The 23,865-nt window shown below is 41.7% G+C and overlaps 1 protein-coding gene across 1 annotated transcript in view; it reads right to left on the reverse strand.

Moving 5' to 3' along the window:
* LOC122799208 (ketosamine-3-kinase-like) overlaps positions 1 to 23,865 on the reverse strand; it is a 407,977-nt gene that overhangs the window by 94,872 nt on the left and 289,240 nt on the right. The window contains exon 4 of the mRNA XM_044068124.1: positions 21,824 to 21,906. Within this exon, the coding sequence (XP_043924059.1) occupies positions 21,824 to 21,906 (83 nt within the window). The remainder of the gene's footprint in view (positions 1 to 21,823; positions 21,907 to 23,865) is intronic.

The raw sequence follows: 23,865 nt of genomic DNA on the forward strand, positions 1-23,865 counted from the left end.
CCCTGTAATACCTCAGCTCAAGCTTGTTGTTCCAAAAAGAGAAAGACTAGCTACAGGCCAATATAGAAAAAAGCCAAATGGAAAGACAAGGGTTCAAACATGGACAGTGGTTCCGTATTCACTATCAGGTCACTCTCAGAGGAAAAGGGAAGGGGGGAAGGAGGGCGGGAATTTGAGGATGAAGGAAAATGGGCAACAGAGATGCATAGTTATGGGGTAGTACATAACTTTTATATCTGATGTCATTTTCATTTATTCTTCCACTGATGGGACAGAGTCCCCAGCTTTGTGAATCTGGGTGGCCCTCATGGAAGGATATTCTAGAATACCGCAGAACCAAAAGCAGCCCTGTTTCTGGAGATCAAATCCAATTTGTAATGAGCAGTAAAGGTATGAGCATTGGACCAAGTGGCTGCAGCACAAATGTCATCAATGGAAGCAGAAGTAGCAACCATAGATCTAGTTAAGTGAACTTTAGTAGGTCTAGGCAAGGAAAGACCTCGTAGACTGTAAACAAACCATATGCTGTCTGTTAACCACTTTGCTAAGGTAACTTTGGAAACTGGTTTTCCCAATCTGTTGAAGGCAAAGGAGATGAACGCGAAGTCAAAATAAACTTTATTGTCATCCAGATTATACAAATTGTGCATCAGTGAATAAAACTTTATTACTCAAAGTGGAGGCATTTTCACACATGGACAATCTGTATTACAACAGTTACTACAGACATGGCACACACTATTTATTGTCTTCGACTGTTAACTAGCTGTACATAAAAATTGCACAGAAAGGGGAACTTTTCACGGTAATCATTATTGCACATTTAGGATTACTGTAATCCTTATTGCACGTTTAATACTGCATAAGAGACTCAAGAGAACACCAGTGGGATTACTGCACCAAAGTTATTGCAGGAAAAATATGTGACACTACTGTTAGAAATTCCAACAGCTTTTTACAGTTCAGAGTTCAGTATAGTGTTGAGTTAGTATTAGTATGAGTTCTGTAGTCCGATGGCCTGAGGAAAAAAGCTCTTGTTTTTATCTGACTATTTTGCATCTCATACTGCTGTAACACTTACCAGAAGATAAACAGGTGACCAGTCCATGGGCAGAGTGGGCAATGTCTCTGATAATCTTGTTGGCCCTACTGAAACATCGTGACAGGTGTATTTCTTGGATGGCATGGAGTGTAGTTCCACTGATTTTCTCTGCTATCTTAACCAGTTTCTGAAGGGCATTTTTTCGTCTGAGGTTGAACAGTTACTGTATTCTTGGTTAGTATACTTTCTATGGTACCTCTGTAAAAGATATCAAGGAGTGGAGAAGAGAGGGTTGCCTTTCTCATCTTTTGCAAGAAATGGAAGCATTGCAGCATTTTCTTTACGATGGTAGTAGTATTAATGCTCCATGTTAGATGATCTATATGTACCCCCAAGAATTTTGTGCTTATTGTTAGTGGAGAGCACATTTTATGCCTCCTCCTTAAGTCGACAATGATCTTCTTTGGTCTTGCTCATGTTTAGTGAGAGATTGTTGTCACACCAGATGATGAGCTGACTAACTTCCTCTCTAAAGGCTGATTCATCATTGTTGCTGATGAGACCTACGACAGTTGTTTCATTTGCAAATCTGATGTGGTTCAAGTTGAACTTAGCTGTGCAGTCTTGAGTTAACAAGGTGAACAACAGAGGGCTCAGGACACAGCCCTGAGGAACCCCCGTATTCATAGTGATGCTCTTGGAGGTGCTATTTCCAACACGTACTGTCTGAGGTCTGTCTGTGAGGAAGTCCAGTATCCAATTGCATAGAGGTATATTTATTCCCAGCTGGACAAGTTTCTTTATCAGATGTTGAGGGATCATTGTGTTGAAGGCAGAGCTAAAGTCTATCAACAACATTTCCATATAACAATTCTTGTTTTCCAGGAGGGCCAGGGATACTTGAAGTGTCACTGAGACAGCATCTTCTGTAAGCTGCCTGTCGGGTGCCAGGATCCGCCACATAAAACAAGCACTCGGGTCACTCCAAAGCAAGTACAAGTAAGACTCCGTCATTGTCCATGCTGGTGTGAATGACCTGAGATGCACCTCCCTGGACTACATGAAAAAAGACGTACAGGAGCTCTTTGATCGTGTAGCCCAGGCTGGTATGACCCTGACCTTGAGTAGCATCTTACCCTCACCAAGAATGATGCCACAGTATAAAGACAAAATGATCAATTTTAACAACTGGCTAACGTATTGGTGTCATTCAAAGGGGATCCAGTGTCTGTCAGCCTGGGATGACATGCTCGACAAGCCACGCTGCTTCGCTACAGATGGCTTGCACCTGTCACCCCTGGGTTTTCGAATACTGGCTAAGGCTCTTGCCTCCCCCAAAGTGCCTTTTTTAGGCAAGGCTCAAAAGACAAACCCACCCCCATAGACAACACAATGAAAAAAAAAAACTAAGGACAATGCTGCTTAACGCCAGAAGTCTAAACCACAAGATGCACGCACTCGAGACTCTCCTCAGAATGGAGAATATTGATATCTGTGCAGTAACAGAAACCTGGCTCAAGGCTCCCGAGAGCACCCCAGCACTACCAGGCTATACTTGATACCATGCTTTCCAGCCCCAAAATTCGGGCCGAACTACAAAAGGAGGGGGGGGTATCCATATTTATCAAAGATACCCACACCTCCAGGCTAGTGGCACTGCACGAAGCTTCAGAGACCATCCATGTGCAACTAACAGTGGGCAAAACTGCCTTTCAGTTTGTAGCCTGCTACAGACCACCCTCCCAAACACAGGAACCTCACTTGGCATTCCTGAAAACACTGGAGAATATGAAGGTCTCTCCAAACACTATTATACTGGGTGACTTCAACTACCCAAACATCAATTGGGAAAACTACTCAAGCCCAAACACCCTTGCCCAGTGGTTCCTAGAATTTATAAACTGAAATGCTATGGAACAACTGGTCACCACTCCCACAAGAAGGGAAAACATACTGGATCTGGTCATCACCAACATGGGGTCTCTATGTTCCACACCAGAGGTATACCTCTCATTGGTAAGATCAGACCATAAACAAATCTCACTGGACATCCATATTCCGTCCCCACCCCCAGCCAAGGAAACCACGGTGAAGAACTTCTCAAAAGCAAACTTCACACTTCTCAAAACTGAGGTGGAATCCTTCAAAGCCTCCGGGCCAGTGGACAATATGGCCCAAAATGCAGAATCCTTTACAAAAGCATTCTATGGACACCTACAGGAATGCATGGAGCATGCTATCCCAAATAAAACCAAGACTCACTCCTCCAAATGCAGGAGACCTGTCTGGTGGACCCCGGCCATAAATAAGCTATACAACAGAAGGAGAAAGCTACTACATGACAGAGCAAAATCCCAAAAAGGGAAGGCATCACTGATCAGTACTAGCAAGAAACTACGATCTCTCAAAGTCTTCTAAGGCCAGCTTTGAAAGAAAAATTGCACAAGACACTAAAGATAATCACAAGGCCTTCTTTAGTTATGTCAGAAACCTGGGAGGCAACTCCCAGATATGCTCCGAGTTAGTGCAAAATGACAAAGAATTCACTGAACCCACAGACATTGCCAACATCCTGGCAGAAAGGTTCAGTGCAAACTTCTCCCATCCCCTTCCCCCCCCAAAAGAGCAAATGTCTATCCCAACAGAGTGTAGCCTTCCTGAGATCACAGATGCACAGGTGAGAGCTGCCCTCTCCAAAGCTAAAAACACAGCATCAATGGGACCAGACGGTGTCCCGGGCTGCATCTTACATGAGCTCCAAGAAGAACTAAACCCTCATATAAAGTCACTGTTCAATCTCAGCCTTACTACAGGATATGTTCCCAAGGAATGGCGTACAGCAACAGTGTTCCCACTCCACAAAGGTGGTGCCACAACAGACCCCGGAAACTATCACCCTATAAGCCTGACTAGCCTGGTCTGCAAAGCAATGGAACGTATCATCATGGAAATCATAAACAAAGACATTGGGAACCTCCAGACACTGGATCTTACCCAATTCAGCTTTGTTAAGGGCAAATTTTGCCTCTTGAACCTGGTCGACTTCTTTGAAACAGTTACCAAAGCCATAGATGAAGGGAAGGTAGTCCACACAGCCTACCTGGACCTCGCAAAGGCCTTTGACACAATACCCCACTCGGGCATCATAAATAAGCTCACCAGCTTAAATATCAACCGCTATGTCACAAGATGGGTTGCAAACTGGCTCAGGGATAGAACCCACATGGTCAGAATAGCAGGTGCCATGTCAGACTCTAAACCAGTTACAAGTGGTGTCCCACAAGACTCAGTCCTGGGACCTCTCTTGTTCGGTATATATTTCTCCGAGTTACAGGCTAACACGGGTGGACTATGGCTAACCAAGTTCGGAGAAGACTGCAAACTGGGTGCTATAATCGACTCTCCGACTGACACAAGCATCCTCCAAAAGGGTCTCACAGAGACGGATAACTGGTGCCAGAGCCATGGCCTAAAGCTAAATGCCAAAAAGTGCATAGTCATCCCCTTTGGAAAAAACAAAGTGCCCACAAATTACCACATATGTGGTAATCCATTAAGTACGGAAGAAGTAATTAGGGACTTGGGGACCCAAGTAGATAGCAATCTCTCCTTTGACAATCACGTTGCCAAAGTGGTTAGAAAGACCTTCTATATAGCCCACCTTAACATGAAAGGGTTCACATCTAGATCAAGAGAGGTCATTGTGCCCCTCTACTCATCACTTATCAGGCCAATAATTGAGTACAATGCCCCGTTTGGGGTGTACCTTACCCGACACCTTCAGCAACTGGAAAGACCCCAAATGTATCTCACCAAGAAAATCAAGGGGCTCAAACAGATGTCCTATGCTCCAGCTCTACTCAGTTGCGTACTGCCTACTCAGAGGCAATCTGTGTCTGACGTATAAAGCCATGTTCAACCCAGAATTAATGGACATGCTTCACCTCAGGAAATATAAATCCCTTAGAGCTACACGCTCCAGGGACCTGAACCTCAGCACAGAAATAAATAGGACACGCTGGAGGGACAGATTCATATCCCAGAGGCTCCTCTCACTCTGGAACAAAATCCCAATCCATGTCAGGCAGAGCCCCTCACTGACCCTCTTCAAGAGGAATCTTGACGAATGGATGGGAGATCGTAAGTTTACCCCTGAGATCTCTTCTGTGTCGCTGCTTGACAGAGGTACAGTAAACAAACCTTAAAAAGGCTACGTTCTGTGACCTACTATACAAAGGCAAAGTCAACTAATCTAAAAGGGTGGCGAAAGCCAAACATACTCTGGCTAGGCTTATAAATGCCCTAGGGCAGAAAGCCTAGTATCAACCTATGAACCTACGATATGCAAACTGGAATGAATCTAAGGATGCAGGGAGACTGGAGGTTATATGGTCCTTGACCAGCCTCTCAAAGCACTTCATTACTACCAAGGTGAGTGTTATGGGGCGACAGTCATTTAGGTCCAACAGTGTGGACTTCTTTGGGATAGGTATTATAGTTGTAGTTTTAAAGCATTTGGGTACGACAGCCTGAATTAGTGAGATGTTGTCGATATCGGTAACAACATGTGTCAGCTGGTCAGCCCATTCTCTAACCACCCATCCCAGGATGTTGTCGAGTCCAGCCGCCTTCCTTGGGTTAACCCTGCACAGACAGAGTTCTTCTAACATCAGTAGGGTTAAGACGTAGTACTTCATCCCCTTGACTGGTAGGGGCTTTCATTGCAGCTGTGTTATTTCTTTCCTCAAATCTGTTGAAGAAGCGGTTTACTTTACTGAGGAAGTCAATATTGTCATCGCACTGTCCTAACGTGGGCCTGTAATCTGTGATGAATTGTATGCCTTGCCACATTTGCCTCGAGTCTCTGAGGTCACTGAAGTGACTCTGGATCTTCTGACCACGTCCCTTTTGCCATTTTATTCACTTGTTCAGGTTTGCTCTGGCTGACCTGAGGGCTTCCTTATTCCCCGACTTGTAGGCTGTGTTGTGTGCCCTCAGGAGCTCATAACTTCACTTATGATCCACGGTTTCTGGTTGGCACGTGTGATGATGTTCTTAGTGACTGTCACTGATTTTTTTTTTATCTGAGGTCTTTTGTTCTATGGAGATAAAAATGGAGCTGTCTATGAACATCTAATAGATGAAGCATGTATTCACCTTTGTTGAAGAAGTTGGGAAAGAAAACAGGTAAATTGATGGTCTGGTTGTTGTTAGCATCCAGGGTTATTTTGGGCAGGAAGGTATGATTACTGCACAAGGTAACCCTATCTTTATGGAAAACCAAATAATGGAATTTTGAGGAGAGTACATGGAGTTTAGGCACTCGTCTTGCTGAGGAAATAGCCACTAGAAAGGCTGTTTTCCAAGAAAGGAACTTGAGGTCTGATTTGGCTAATGGTTTGAAGAGGCTCAGAGTTAAATTCAGTAGTAACAGCGTTAGATCCCAGGTTGAAGCAAGGTCTTTAACCGGGGGCCTAAGCAACAAGGTGCCTTTAAGGAAAGATATGCATAATTTGGATGAAACTAGAGTAGAAGCACTGTGTCCAGTATAATAATCCAAGATGGCTGCTAGCTGAATTTTGATGGCAGAAAAACTAGCCCACTCTTGAAAAACACATGCTATGAAATCCAGGACAGTGGGAAAAGGTAAGGAAAGGGATCCAATTCTCTCTTGTTGTGTCTTTCGGCTTTTTCTGGTTAGCGGTCACCACAGCGGAACTCCAGTCCGCTAATGATTGGCAGTAGATTTTTACGTGCCGAGTTGCCAGCTCTGATGCACAACTTTCAACAAAGGTACGCCCATTCACACGTCTCCACACAGAAGACACTCTAGCTGAGAATCAAACAGGACAACGTCTTACTGTGAGGCGACAATTATCTCCGATAAGCCTAAAATGAAAACTTTTCCTATTTACTTTTGTATATCTTCCTGGTGGAGGCTTTCTGGGATGGTAGTAATATCTGATGGACTGGTGAGGAAAGCCTGGTCTGTCTAACTACTAGAGGAATTAGAGAAACTATGCGGTTAATTTGAGGTCTGCAATGTCCAGGTATGCCATCCTCTATGGGATGAGAGATCAGATCTAGACTGGGGTCCAGTATTCATTGTGGACATCGAAGATGAGATCAAAGAAAGGGAAACCACACTTGACAAGGCCAAAAAGGGGCAATGAGGATAACCTTCCTCTTCAACCAAAGTGCTTTCTGTAAAAATTTGGGGATTAGACGGTTGGTATGATAAGCATCAAGGAGACCAGAGGGGTAGACGTGGACTACAGCATCTTCAGGGACTCCCCTGGGGTGGGCGGGTGGTGGGATAAAGGCAAAGGATCTGCTGTACTTGTTTTTGAGGGAAGACGCGAACAAATCACAGCAAGGTTGACTCCATTGATGGAAAACCCTCTCTACCACTAATTGATTGAGAGATCACTCGTGAGGCATCAAAATGGACCTCCTGAGTTTGTCTGCCAGCACACTGGATTTCCCCGGAAAGTCAGTTGCCAAGTGAGTTGCCATAAGAAAGTGGTTGGAGGAGATTGCCCACTGCCACACACTCAATCATTCTTGACAAAGAGGATAGGATCCAGTTCCTCCTTGTTTGTTGATGTACCAAACCATGGACATGTTGTCTGTTTGGATAGCAACTGTCTCCAGAGGGAGGGGTCTTGAAAGGCCTGCAATGCTAGGACTGCCCTCATCTCCAGAACACTGGTATGCAAATTGGTCTCTTCTAAGGACCACGTGCCTCGGAACACCCATCCCAAGAAATGCCCCCAACCCCAAATGGGAGACATCCTTGGTCACTGTGACTTCCAGGGGTGGAAACACAAAAGGGTGTCCCTGACAAACGTTGCTGGATTGTACTCACCAAAGCAGGCAATACCTGCAAACTCAAGTGAGTTTTATTGGCGAAAACAGTGGACATTGAAGAATCAACCACTGAACAGCAGCCATACAGAATCAAGCCATTGGGTCCAAGGTTAATGCGTCTGCCATAGAACTAAAGCCTGGAGGGACCAGTCTTGCTGGGGGAGTGGGGTATGAAAGAATTTGTCTCACTTGACAAATCCTATAGACTGTATTCTGTTTGATGAAAAAAATGTTAGTCCAGGAGAGCACTTATGAATTCCAGGAACTGGACAGGTTGTAGATGAGACTTGACAAAGTTGATTGAGATGCCTAAAGACTAACAAAGTTGAAGCATGTAGTCCCTGGTGTTTTCAAGGAGATGCCTTATTGGGGCAGTGAGGAGCCAGTTGTCTAATTATGGAACACACTGAATCCAAGCAGCCTAAAGTGAGCTGCTACCACTGCCATACACTTAGTGAACACCCTGGGGGCTGTGGTGAGACCAAAGGACAGGACTCTGGACTGATAGCGATTGGCCCCCAGCAGAAAGCACTGATATCTTTGGAGGTGTCTGTTCATTCTGATGTGATAGTGCACATCTTGAAGATCAACACAGCACATCCAATCATCTTTTCACAGAAATAGAAGAAAGGACTGAACTGTGACTATCCAGAACATGGAGTTCTTTATAAACTGATTGAGAATGCAGAGATCCAGAAGGGGTCTTAGGTCCCCTGTCTTCTTTGGCACTAAAAAGAACCTTGAGTAAGTTCCAAATCCACTGTGGTCTGATGGGACCTCTTGGATGACTTTTTTCTCTGGTGATTTTTGAATTTCTAAAGCTGCTAACTTCCTGCAGACTGGGTAGAATGTTGGGGAACCTTTTCCATTTGGCTGGTGGGATTTGCAAAAAAAAAGAAATAAATAAAAATGAAAAAGGTAATGAAACAGCCTCTGCATAAAATTTTTTTGCACTCGAGTGCCATTTCTGATTGATGCCCAGGCTTCTGGGTGCGGAGACAAGCACCCCCCCCCCCACTGCCTCCATGGAAGAGCACTTGGGCAACCCTTCAGAAGTGTTGGAATGGCTTATCTAGAAGGTATCTCTAAACCCTTGGTTTTGTGGCCCTCCTCTGCTGCGAGGGTGGCGTCTTCCATTGGGACATCCCCCCTGCCTCTGGAGGAAGTCTCCCCTCATGAGTCCTGGAAAGGACTTTGTGACTTCCAGAGAACCATATATTTTTACCTCCACTCTGATTCCTGGAAAATAATATCTGTAGGCTAGAAAAACATTTTCATTGGAGACAAGGTTTTCCTGGCATTCTCAATGTGGGACAGAGTTTAATTATAGGGCCAAACAAGGAAGAACCGTCAAAGAGAACACTGATGACTGAACACATAAAGGGCTCCACAAAATCACATAAGCACATCTGTGCATGTCTCTGAACGGCTATGCCTAAACCCATTCCCCATGAGGTACCTTCAGCAGCGTGAGAGAACTACCTTATGGATGCATTAGAGATACACTGAAGGGTTGCCAGTTGTGAAAATAGCTGTTTGTGTACCTCCACAGACATGGACCTGGTAAAAGATTTGGAGGATTATTTAATCAAATCTCTCTGCAATCTAGTGAAATGTGCCAAATAATTCAGTGACTGAAGAGCAAATGTCGCTGAGGTGTAAATGCTCTTTCCAAATCTGTCCAAACCCCTGTTAGGTAAATGGACAGAAGTGTTCTGTTCTGCCAGTTCTTTTTTAGTGGCCACTGCCACAACCACAGCATGTACAGGAACTTTCTTACTCCAATAAGGCCTATCTTTAGGAAGGGCAAGAAACTTGTCAGTGTGATGTGCAATGAGTATCTATGGTATCCAATTCCTTCCATGCCCAGTGAGACACCATATCTATAAAGTCATCAGCCAGGAGGGTAACCCAGGATGTAGATGCGCCGGACCCAAAAGCTTCCAGAAACACCAATGAATCCTGAAAAGGAGGATAGGAAAACCATCCACCCTTCTGGCTAAGCATCTAAGAATGTCTCCAAAGGGGGCATCTTCTGGAGGAGACCTTGGGCACCCCTCCTCTTCATCGAAGTTAATGTCTTTGGTGAGACATTTCTAAGGGGAATGTGTCTGCCTCCTTCTGCATGACTTCTGAGGTACCTTGTCAGTGAGATGATCTAGAGAAGTGTCAGAAGAGACAGGAAGTTCCTAAAGAGTAACTGCCTAGATACTCGAAGGGGCTGGCTAGGCTATAAGGCTCAGAACTCCGACATAACAGTGGTAGTGGTGCAGGATCAAAGTAAATAACAGTAGATTGGACACTTGGATGAGAAAAAGCCCTCTACACCACCTCAGAGGCAGAAGGGCCGGGAGAAGACAAGGCTGACCACACCCGAGCCGAACTTCAGGTGCTGCAAAGCCCTGACTCTGCCAGGGTTCATACCAGAGGAAGGAGTCAGACCCAAGCTGTACAGCACTGAAGCTCAGAGGGGAAATGGACAGCTCTGACAACCTCAGAATTGAAACTATCCCCCAGGATGCAGCTCCAAAGCTTTGTCTCCGAGACTCATCCTGCTCTAGGAGGATTGGTGCTGAACGAGTCACAGACACAGCTGGAGTTGAAGACCTAGCTATCTTTGGATTCGACACACTGACTCCCGGATTCTTGGATCTAAGTGATCCAAAATGATCAGATAGATTGGAGTAGGGGAAATAAGCAGATGAGAAGTAGGTTGGAGGCTGAAAGAGCTGATGGGAGATGGAGCCGATAACATTCCCAGCTGAATCTGAGCCCTGAGAAACTTTCTCATCATCCTTTTCACAATCTGCTTTGGATAGGCTCCAGGAGGACCTAACAGAGGACAAGGCGGATGCGGGACGTGACATCCTCCTTGGTGTTTCTTGGAGAAAAGTGTATGGGAGACATGAGGAAATGTACTATAGAGATAGACAAGGGGATCGGGTTCTCGGAGGTTTATCTGATCCAAAGGGGTCTTTTTGCAGTTTTGGCTGGTGGCTCCAACGCTGGAGCTGGTTTCAGAGAATGGTTGGGAGATCATTTTCGGAATTTCCTGATCTCAGAGGAAGACTTTTGTTTCTTGGTGGGGGGTTGTGCCCCTGAAAAAGATGCAGCAGAAGATGTAACAGAGCAGGGAAGTAACCCATTCAAAACTAACTTGTTGTGGAGGTCACTCAAGGCCCTACTGTTAAAATAAGCACAAATGGTGCATGGAGTTTCAAGGTGGGCCACTCCCAAATAGTACACGTACTCCCTGTGGGCATCAGAATTGGCTATCTTATGCCCACAGGAAGCAAACTTTTTAAAACCCATAGGTTTTACAGCCATGAAGGGAGAAAAACAGAGACAAAGAGAGAATTTGTTTTTTTTTTTTTTTTTAAGGAAAAATAAAGGAAAGGGCACCAACAATACCCAATGAGGGGGTAAAAAAGCAGAAAAGAGAGGGAACATGTACCAAATATGTTATCAACCATTACCTAAGAAAAAAGAGTAAGAAAACAAAAGGGCATATAATGTTAGTAACCTGTGAAGACTGAAAGGGAGGAAGGGTGAGAAAGAAACTAAGATAGGAAGAACAATAAGTGATAAAAATAGTAAAATACACTAACAAATTGCAAGACAAACACCCTATAAGCTCAGGAGAGTGGGATTCACATCTGTAGCAAAGAAGATCTGAGGTGTTTCAGGGTTTTGGGGCATTATGGGTAAAGCGAGGAGGTTGAGAGTTGGATCAAAGAGTCTAAATAAATGTGGCTGAGCTGGATCGGAGACCCATCAGTTGAGGAATTAATGAAAATGACATCATCAGATCTATTCTTTTATAATAACTACACAGCACAAAAACTTTTAGCACAACAACTTAGGCAGCAGAAAGTAAAAAGGACCATTGCCAAACTTACAGAACTTGCAATAAGATAAATAAACCACAGATCCTGTAGAGGTTTTAGAAATATTTTGGAAATGTTATGAAATCTGTGTAAAAGTAGATAAATGTAGATATCAAGAAAGAACACAAAATGAAGACATTTATGGAAGACTCAATTATGCCAAAGTTATAGGTAGATGAGGCTCAGCAAATAACAGTTAAGACAGGAAATGAGATAGAAATGGTGATGCACAATTAAACTTCAGGAACATCTCCAAGAACAGATGGCACTCTTGTGGAAGTCTGGAAGCAAGAAGGTGATAAAGATCTGGAAGACTTTGTTTAACAGTATTTTAAAAGGAGAGGAAGCACCAACATCTTGGAAGAAAGCTGTGGTGGCTGTATCATCCAAGGACGGTAAAGACCCACCAGACCCAGCTTCATATAGACACATTTCAATTTTTAAAACAGGATTATAAAGTGTTTTTGCCTATACTACCTAAAAAGCACAACAAGGGTGTATCAATGTGATTTTGTGTAGGGGAAGCAAATATTTGACAACATTAACAGAACAATGATGATACAGAGGAAAGCAGAATGTAAGTAAATACCACTGTTGCTCCTGGGTCTTGATGCAGAGAAAGCATTCAACAGAGTAAGCTGGGATTTTATGAGAAGGGGAAGGGAAGCATCTGTACTCCCTGATACAATGATGTTAATTAAGAGGATATATATAGGGTTGCCACCTTTTCAAATGCTCAAAGTGGGACATTTTTGGCACAAACGTCGGATTTTGCAGGGTGAAACATACCCACGGCCAGTACAAAGGACAGAACTTCAGTTCTTTACCTAAATAAAAGCTTATTCTTGTAGCATTTTAGTTGCTTATTCTGTTTCTTTAACATTTAGGCGTTTCAGATGCAGAGTAACTATTTTATGCAACTATTATATAAAATATAGGAAATAATTTTGTCCTATAATCGCAGGACATTTGCCATTTTTTTCACTTTGTTTGCAGGACACAACTGCCCAAAGAGGGACTGTCCCTCGCAAAGTGGGACAGGTGGCAACCCTAGATATATAAATGATAAGTTCAGAACCAACTTCTCATCACGTACTACATATCCCTCAACTCTCCAGTTTTGATGTCAGTGCAAATGGAAGGACATGAAAAACCAAAAGAAAAGAATTAGGTCAAAAGAAACACCAAACATGAGTGATGGAGGGAATGTTATTTTGTTTTACAGACTTGATTTTATGATAAGCATAGAGCTTCTGTATCTGGTAAGAGATATGCCTTCAATAAACTTAAGGACATTGATCTTATCCAGTTAAGCCTCCTAGACGGCTACTCTCATGAGAACTTGCCTGATGTTAAAAAATCACATAAAATCATGGCCTCAAAACAATCTCTAGGCTGTAGCATCCTGCAAAAAAGTGTTTAAGGAACAGTAGGTGGAAGCTGCAAAAATGTTATTTGTTATCTAAGATAGCACTTCAGGGAAAAGTGGTGAAAGTAATCACTTCTTTAGCAGAAAGAACCCTGAGAACTGCAGGAAGAAACTTTTAATATTCAGGTTAATGCAGCTGGCTAGCTACCCCAACAAAGGGCGAGCCTGGAATTTTATTTTAATTTTTTTTTTTTGGCCAGTCCGGACTTGTGGAACAAGACAAATAACTGGTCATCCAGAAGGAAAGATTAGGGTCAGTCCACCTAATAGCCAAGCTATCTTTGCAGATTTTACACAGACACACACACACGCACACACACACACACACACACACACACAAAATGAAGACGGTAATCACAGCTATCAGAGTACTCACAGAAAAAAAGGCAAATTGCCAGTCTAATTTACGGTTGATTTTGGCAACCGTAATCATAAAGGCTGGATTACTTCTAAGTAAGACTGCAATTCAAAAATTATCTGCGATAATGACCACTACAAAAAGGGTATGTTATGACAAAGTGTTTTAGGTCAACAATGGTTGCAGGTTTAAAAGATGGAAGAGGAGGCTTCCCACATATGAGGTAAACATCCCAAAGTGGGACACTCTACTTCTACCAGAAACATGTCTTGCAAAAATGTCTTACAGGCTTTCACAAAAGCAAGAGAAGTGCATTCCAAGTCAAAATGAAATAGGAAATAGTCACAAGAACTTTGAGGGGAAAGTAATGGAGACCACATTCAAAGATCTAAGACATGTGAAAGAGCTATAGATACAAGAAAACAGGTCCACATTTTTGTAGTCCAAAAAGAAAAAAAACGATCAATTTGTACTTTTAGTTCTTTGGCAGATGACCCTTGAAACAAGGTAATGATGGAAAACATTCTTTCGGAAAAACATGTTCTTTTGACTATTCAAAGTAGCAAAACCAAGCTACCAGTTTCAGCAAATGAAGGTCTGGACACCGTCTGCCTAAAAGGTGACACAGTAACAGTACCTTGAAGGGATGTAGTCTGAAGTTTTTTGTCCACAGAATTGGCCAGACTGCTTCACTACCTGCATGTAAACATAGGCTCATAGGTAAATACTAGCCAATCAGTTTGCAGACTATTACATGCCTAGCCAATAACCAGACAGTGACTAAAACTGAGAATCATACCCTGTAGCTTGTGCCTGTGAGGTAATCCCCTTAACCACTAAGCCAAACTTCAACTCCACAGGTCAATACTAGGCTATCAGTTTCCCGGATTATTACAAGTCAGGCCAATAACCAGAGATCTGAATCAAACCCTGTACGCTGCATCTGGGAGGTTAAGACCTTAACCATTATGCCAACTCTGCCTGGAAAGTAGCTTGATAAAAGTTCACAGTCTTAACCCATCACACTAACTGGCAGACTAAAAGATGCACCTACTTACAGTCAGAGAATAGAACCCTGTTCTCCCACATGACAGGCAGGGATGCTCAATACTATATTAATGAGGAAGACAAAGTATCTATAAACTGGATTTGAACTCTGCATCAGCTATCCTCTTTCTCTAAGCTCGCCATGTGCCACAGGGAAATCCATTTATTCCCTGTGGACAACAAAATGCCTTCCCCCAGATTAGATAAAAGCTCTATGGTCCATTCAATTTTTGCCCAAACAGACCAACTGGCCCATCTCTTCTCCCACAGTAAGAATTGGATGATAAGGAGTGGGCCAGCTTGCTAGTACCGGAGAGTTACCCATCTCCCTTGCTGTGGTTCTTCAAAGCACATGTTACAATGCTATAGGGGGCATACCTCTGCATGTTTCTAAGGCCAAGTACAAATGCACAGTGGCAGACATGCTGACAACCTTCTCTTCCATGTGTGCAATCAATACCTGGTGCTTCTACTAGGTGTCATCCAAGTGATGAGTTACAGCTGACTCCCACCTCCGCCCACGACAGGTGAGTCAGTTACTTTGATGGATTTCTGAAAGGGGGGATGCAGAAGATAAACTTATCTGTAAGGACCAAACAGGGCTACTTGAATCACTCTGGATTTGAGGAGCTTAGTTTTCTGAATAATATTACCAAAAAAATAAATAAATAAATAAATAACTGGGGGGAAGCATTAAGGTGTCCATTTGGCTATGGCTGGATTAGGTTATCTCTGGCATGGCGTGACCTCCCAGAAGAGAAGGATGAAGGGAAAAGACGTTGGCACACTAGGTGTTGGATGTAGAGGCAAGGAGATGGCATAATGCAGTATCCCACAGATTAAAGATCCTGTCTGCAGCAAACTGGTTGGGTGACCACTCATGGCTCATCAAAAGACAAAGGCAATGTCTGCCCATAAGAGAGCTTGACTGCCCAAGAAAGTGCATTGCTACTAGGAAGCAATAGGAATTGATGGACCACTGGCACACCCTTTCAATGCCTCTTGGTAATGTGGGCAGGACTGAAATCTCCCTTGCTTGTTGATATACCAGACCACAGTCATATTGTCTTACCGGGATGAAGAAGACTCTCTTTGGCAGATGGTCCCGGCGAACCAAAACTGCTTCCCTATAACAACAATGGTATGCAAATGAGACTTCTGAAGCGTTCAGGTCATCTGGATGATATACCAATGAAATGCTTCACTCCCAAACCTATGGAAGGTGCAAAAACGTTAGCTCCAGTCTGAAAACACTGTAGCTGGAAGGGCTTCCCCTGACTGAATATTTGTTACACTTAGCCAACAGGCCTGGAGTGATCAAAAGCTTTTCTATGGCTAGGGGAGTGGGTTAAAATGTTAATGTCACTGAACCTGGAGTATTCAATGAAGAACATACATACAGACTGGGGAACCATGAAATCTGAGGCTGCCATAAGGTCCAGAGTGCTGCAGTAGACCACTGCTGGAAATGACTGAATTGAGTACAATTAGGATACCACTTGCTGCAGTGAAAAAATCCTGCCTCTAATTAAGAATGCTAGACAGACTGTAGTGACCAAACAGTACCTTATTAACATGAGCATCTGAAATGGGTGAGAATGGGACTTTGTGAAGTTAACTACTGCTGTGAGGTAGTAGAAGTACTTTGAGGACAGACCACCTTCTGTAAACCAAATCATCTAGAGACAGTGCAGTTGAGTGCCCAAGAAATTCACCTTTGTGTCCTTAAAGAACTCAGTCAGAAACAGCAAGAAATGGCATCACATAGAAATGTTAATTTCTGCCACTCTATCAAGTCTTTCTACTGCACTGTAATCCATACAGACCATGCGACTGCCAGACTGGAGTAAGTAGCTGATTGTACCTTTTCTTTGAATGGAACACCCAATAGCTCTTCAACCACATGTTGCAGATCCTCAGCCATATCATTTTGAAAAAACAACAATGTGGGTCAGGTATTCAGCACCTATTGTGACAATGAAGCAAACATGAAGACATACTTAACGGCTCTGTTCACAGCCCTAGACTATATACCTACGGGATGGATAGCAAGGCTCTGTGAAGTGAGTCCCTGAGAGAGTGCCGCTGAGGTCATAATGCCAGCTGTGAGAGTCTCAAGCCAAAGTGTGCACTTCTTTGCAGGATAGAAAATCCATTCCACCTTTTTAAGAAAAAGGGACCAGTTTATCAGGGTTTTGCAATGCAATTACTCTAGCATCTTTAAGAACATTGGCTAATAAAGGGGGTACCAGGAGGACTGGGAATAAATGTATAGGCCTGCTGTCTTATGTGCCGAGGGAAGGAGATAAAGACAGAAAGCCAATCCATTCTTTCTGCCTTATCACTTGAAGTGAAAACTTCACTCTGGATCATCTTGTAGGGAGGGGGGAAACTGGCCTCCTCCTCCTCCTCATCCACATTATCCATGGGGGATCAAGAACTGGATCTATGTGTCTGATCCTAAGGATTTTCTAGGCCATTTCTCAAAATGTTTTGAATAAGAGGATTCCGGAGTCCACTGGGTTGGGGGTAAAAATGGGCAGCGGCAACTGGGCCTGTCAAGGAAGAAGATACTGTGTAGACAAATCCCTAATGGGTTTGACTTGAATTATAAGAAACTCCCACTGTATGAGTTATGCCTGGGCAAAACTGGATGTCAAGGATGCTAACACTGGAAAATCACTTGCAGAGAACACTAATTTCAGAGAAAGAGCCCCATGCCAAATGTCAAGATACTAAGGCCACTCACACAGCAATGCCTGGCATGAGAAAATATGTGCTGGAAAACAGAATAAACCAGAACCAGCATAGCTAACACTGCAAAGCATGGTGTCAGGAAAAACAAATGCTTAAGAACAGTCATAAGATGGGCCTCCATCACACAATATTGTTCTACAACTGCCAGAATCAATGCTGGGATGTACAATCTAGCCACTGGCATAAAGAAGCTAATGGTGTACAAAAGTCAGCACTGGAAAGAAGTTGAGATCCTTCTCTCTTTGTGCCTGGAAGAAAATACGGACCGTCTAGCATCCAAGCTCTGAACACCCTCAACTAACCTGACATAATCAGTACCAGGGATACATGACATCAGAACTTCATGTCTCTAAAAGGGTGCCTGAACTTAAACAGAAATAAATAAATAATAATAAAAAAATACATCAACAAAAAATAAACTATTTTTTTACAGAATCTTCAGTTGCCACCTTTATTCCTGATGACAAGGGGCTATTGTCAGATGATCGAGTGTTCAGAAACACGAAATTCATACAGTCGAGATCATATGCTCAAGTTTCCGAAAACTCGAACATAAAAAAGACTGCGCTACAGTAATGAAAAGAGTAAATTTCCCAAACTGCAATGCATCATGATCTCCATTCAAAATCTTTGGGTTTTCAAAAACTCTAATATGGTCTCGACCATATGAATTTTAAGTTTCTGTAAACTCAATCAACTGATAGGGACCCGACACAAGCATGTCCCAGAAACGAAGAGGGGGCAGAATCCATGCTAGAGGTGGTAGTCAATATTTCAGGTACAACAGTCCTGGAAGGATACAGACACACACACACACACACACACACACACACACACACACACACACACACACACACACACACACACAAAATATATATATCCACAGAGAGATTTTTTTTTTAATAAAACATTTTAAATTTCTTTTTGGAAAATATAGCCTTACTGGGAAAAGAAAATGTATCAGAATCTGAAGGCTTACAGGTTCAGCACTAAAAAGCAAAAAAGAGCCTGTGTTAATAAGTCTTGAATGGCTTTTTTCCACCTCCTAGTCACATTAAATCCATAATGTGAAAGAAGGATTCACCCACAAAATATAAACACTTAGTGCGTCTGTTTGCAGGAAGAACTACCTAGGTGAAAGCACATTAATTGAAAATAGGCATTGAAATTGTGGCAAGGGTAGGAAAGGCCTACTCCCAAACACAATGAAGAAAAAAGAAACTTTCCTAGGAAAAAAATGAAAAAATGAATGCTTTTAAAACAAATGATGAAGAAGAAGAAGAAGACAACTTCCTCACACTTAAAATCAAACTTTACCACAATGCAACAAAAACATTCAATCAGCCTATTATTTTCAACCAAACCTGAAGGGCAGCAAAGAATTGAAGAGTGATGGATATCTGGTGCTTGAGTGGAAGGACTACCTTCCCAGAAACATTTTTATTTACCAAGCAGTCCCAATGCCTATGACAAGAGTTCTAAAGATGACTAAAGATAGATCTGCTCTTACCAGATCTCTGGTTTTTGGCTCCCTTCATAGATAGATTATGATCTCTGACATGGTCTACCTCTCCTCTAACTGTGAAAGAGACATATGAATTGTCCACAAATTAAAGTGATGATGTTTATATATTACTTAAAGCTAGACCTTCCCTTCCCCAACATACATACACATACACTCTCTGCCTCTATAATCTCGACAGATTATCATTTAATAGTCATCATGTGACAGGAATAGTTAGTAACTTTAAAATACGCTACTTCCCTCCTAGCCACTTTCCAGATGGGTACACCTCTTATGTCTAAATGCAATCACGTGAAAAAAATTCTGGCCAAACTAACATACTTCAGGTTGCTTCTTCCAAAATTATATATATATATATATATATATATATATATATATATATATATATATATATACACACACACACACACACACACACACACACACACACACACACACACACAAACATCCAATCACCCAAAGAAAAACATTCTGTGTTTGACTGTTAAATAAAAAAAAAAAAAATCTGTCCACAGTACTGTATTTCATCTTCCACCCATTTAAAAAATTTGCTTATCTTGGTAAAGGTCAGTCAGGTAAGCAAGCTGATGAGGGAAGACCAGACTTCCCTCTCACAAACAATACTCTTCAGTTTTTCCTTTGGGATGCCAAGGCATTCCCAGATTGGATAAGACACATATCTTAATTTCCTGGGCCTTCCCTGGGGACTAATCCCATTTAGACATGCCTGTTACACTTACTGTGGGAGAAACAAAAGGAGAATTTCTCACTAGATGCAGACTTCTTTCAATTCTAAAGAGCTATGGCTTTACGCCAGGATTGTTATGTACAGCTAAGCTCCTTCCTCTACCCTGGCAAGTAACCCAGCAACTCTATGAGGGAATCTCATTTCCTCTACTTGTATCTGTGATCTCATCCTTTTGGTCTCTACCTAAAGTTCATGACTATAGGAGTGAAGAGGGAAATGCAGAATTACTGGTAAATTTAATGCTTCATCCTAGGACTTTGCTCCTGTTTCAGCACTATAGTCTGGCACAAGATCTGCAGTCTTGTCGCAGCTACACCTATTCACTGGTCAATATCCCAATCCCCTCCATCTTCACTCATGAAAAAGACCTTGAAATACTCAAACTCTTTCCCTTGAGCTAGCTACACCCCCTTCACCTTCATGCCGCAATCTAGTCTTCTCTAAGAAAGAACCACAATCTCAGATTCAGAAGTCCCGATGATCACCCACCTGTTTCACAACAAGCTGCTTCAGCGCATGCCAAAGATTGCCAATGAGACAATACCATCTGCAAACAAAGATGCAAACATTATGTCTCTGAATGGGATAATTTCCAAACCCTGGCTGTGCCTTGATATTCTGTCTACCAGGATCCTGACCAGTAGGTTGACAAGACAAAGACACATTTGGCAAAGTTCTATACCCACCCTCAACATATTTCTGACTTAACACTGAGAATATGAACACAGCTCTTGTTCCACAAATATATGTACAAAATGCTGACAAAAACAGTCATGTAAACCCATACTGTTACAGCACTTCCCACAAGACATTCCAGGGCAATCATTCATATGCCACAAGGACCAGAAAACATAAGCAGACAGGACTGGCAAACTCTCCACCTCAGGTTCCTATGCAAGGGAAAATAACTGAGTGACTGTTCCATTGCCTGGATGGCTTTCAACTTGCTCCACAGAAGAAACCATATACACATTCAAGCCATAACGATAAAAGGAAAAAAAAAAAAGCACTCTGGCCACTAGCCGACAGAAACCAAGATGACACAATAAGAAGAATAACAAAAACATGTACATTTTTTACACATCACATCAATATGAAAAACTAAAACATATGTATATATATTACACACAGACACATACACCTATGCAATATCACATAAAGAAACATATACACACTCAAATATTGCATATATACAACTGTGCATGCATGCATGCACATATAACACTTATTTTTAAACACGCATCAGGTGTTTTAAAGAAAAGAATTCAAGCACCACAAACAACAGATGAACCAACTGTATAGTCAGCAGCAGGAGGAAGCAGATGTGCTCACTTCTGGCTCACCAGATTTTGTTTTAGTACTATATCTAAGACACAGAATTTATCAGACAAGGATACTGAAGGAATGTATCAGCAATTTGCATTTATTTAAAAAAAAATAGAATTTCACATACAGTACTTCATACTAAGATGAGAATGTATAAATTCTGTAACTTCACTTCATGCTGTGCCTCTGTTTCCAGCCATGACTAAGATGATTTTTTATGTCATCTGTACCTGTATTTAGTTCACAAGTTCATTTTCAAGGACATAAGTTTCTTAAATTTGTATTTTGTGTAAAAAAGATCATCGTAAAGTATTAAAATGTAAAAAACTGGACAGAGACTGAAAAAGGATGTGTCATTTAAAAACTTTGAATTTGCTGGATGATTTGGAAGACAGGGCCAGAGCATGCTGTATACTGCTGTCTTAAAGTTGCATATTTTATCTCTGCTCTGTGAGAGACTGCCAATAAAAGTAACATATTCTGCTAAGAAAGACTTAAGATTGGTAGTTTTTTCTTGATGTAAAATTTACTACTGTGACCGTAGACTTTGCTTTGCACTTAGTACTCTGAATTCAAGGAACAGTCAAAAACAGTAAATGGCGCTTATAAATCATGTAATTGTCAAATACCATCAGAAATTTCTAGAGAGAAGTATAAGGCATGACTAAGGCAAACTCTTGCATGCAGAGGTGAGTGTGGGAAAAGGAGGTTACTAGGGAGTGGATATTAGGACTCGCTCATAAATTCAACTTATTACCCTTCTGGGTTATGCAACAGAATCCTTTCTACACGTCAGTTATTCACCTCATTAGACAAAGGCAATTAGTGACTTACCTGGGGAATATATCCGCAACATGTGCTTGTGTGGAAGCCAAATCTGTCCACGTACTGAAGTTCAGATTGTCCTGGGCCCTTACCTACCCCAATAAACATAGTACTGTCACTAAAAAAAATTAAGCAGTACATATGCACATATTCAAGAAAACATAGTTTTCAAAACATAAGTTTTACACTGCCACTAAAACTAACTTTACAGCTATAACATTAGGTAATTTCCATGAAACTGAAACTTGCTACACTGTGACAAGATGAAATTTAAGAAAAGTTACTTGGCTCATTATGTGGATCGTTCACAAACATAATATATGTATCTATGTAATGTGCAGTTAGCTTAAAAGTTTGAGGCATTTACCATAATGCTGGATCTATGAAAAGTAGCTTTTTGTGCAGTGATTTGATAGGCCTAATACTACTGGTATTACAGCTGCTCTGTACATTAAAACATTTCTCAAGCAGCAAACCTTGCATCCAACTCCCACAATTTCCTGCTCTTTTAGAAGCCTCTGGTTCATGATTATGCTAAAAAGAAGAAAAGGATCAGGGAAAATGAGGGAATGACTGCAAGCTTTCCCCTACAGACAGAGAAGTTTCTCACAGATACAGCATTACAGTGAGCACCCAATGTGGGTATCTGATCTTAAGAGCTCTGGTTGTAGAAAATAAATTATGGAGTTCTGAGTTCAGTCCTCTTTGGTGTCTGTCTCAATAGAGCATATTCCTGATTACCATGGCTCCAAAGGATGACCTGGACCTCGAATCCATGTATAGCTTATAGCATTTTGTAAAATTATGGATGATTGATGATGTGGCAGCTGCAAAAATGTCACCTACTGAAGCACATGTGGGTGAAGGCAACTAATATCAAAATACCTTTGTAGAAAGTGCTTGCAACAAAAGTTCAACGTTTTACAATATTTATCACCAAAAAAAAAAAAACATTCAAAACGCCATTTGAAATGCACCATTTAACAACAATGATATCCTCCCTTTAACATCAAGGTCCTTAGTCTTGTCTCCATAGAACCTCAACTCTGTGAACATCTGCAGTATGGAGAATCTGTTTCTGGGTAACATTGAACTGAAGGAAATGGCTAGGAGATTAACAGTTGGGGTTAAGTTTCAATTCACTTGCTATTTTTAACACATTTTAGTCAGCACAGAAGGAAACCACATCCCTGTGAAATAAAAGTTATGCTGCAGAATTAATTAAAATCTGTCCATACTTTGGATGAGACATTAAAGGGGCTCCAACTGCCTGAGTTGGTAGCAGTTTAATTGGATGTAAAAGATCCCAGATCCCATGGTACCTCTAAGAAAGAGTATTATTTTTTTTATTTCTATTCGAAGTATATTTATTTGTGTTCAGAGTATGCGAGTGCCATTATACAATCATGATATTGAATATTTCATTAAGAGGATTGTTTTATTGAATCTCCAGTTCATCACAAGATGCCAGCATTTGTTTTGCGGGATCATTACATAGTAGGGAATGGAATTTTGCCCTTTACCCACAGTTTTGCAATCTTAGAGTTGGTGTACATAACCAACAGGGAGTGGTTTGGCAGGAATGCGTACCCCCTTACATAAAATATTGTTTTTGTCACTTTTTTCATTTATTTTAGACTATTTGTGGTTCATGTAGTGTATGCTGCTTTAGTAAGTCAGTGATGTAGTAAAATACAATCTTTTACTTACATTCTGTAAAACAGTTCTTTAGAAAAACAGTCTTGTATACATATCTACACAATTAACTTTTCATGTACCAATTTCTACACATTAGTTTTTGTACTTATCTTTTTTACCTTCCACTGTCCTCCCCATTTTCTGTCACAACCACAACTTTACTCTTTCTACAGTTTCTTTAGGATCCCATTTACATTATAAATTCTCTCCCACCCTTCCCTTCCACTCAAATCAACTATCATACATATCTTAACCAAAATTTTCAACATCAATTTTTCCATAGTTCATGCAAGCCAAACAATGTATTTGCCGCATCTTTCTCATTCTTAAATTCTCCTGCAATTATACTCCAA

Source organism: Protopterus annectens, chromosome 4.part0 (assembly GCF_019279795.1).
Source record: "Protopterus annectens isolate FY-2018-M chromosome 4.part0, PAN1.0, whole genome shotgun sequence".
Lineage (NCBI taxonomy): Eukaryota > Metazoa > Chordata > Ceratodontiformes > Protopteridae > Protopterus > Protopterus annectens.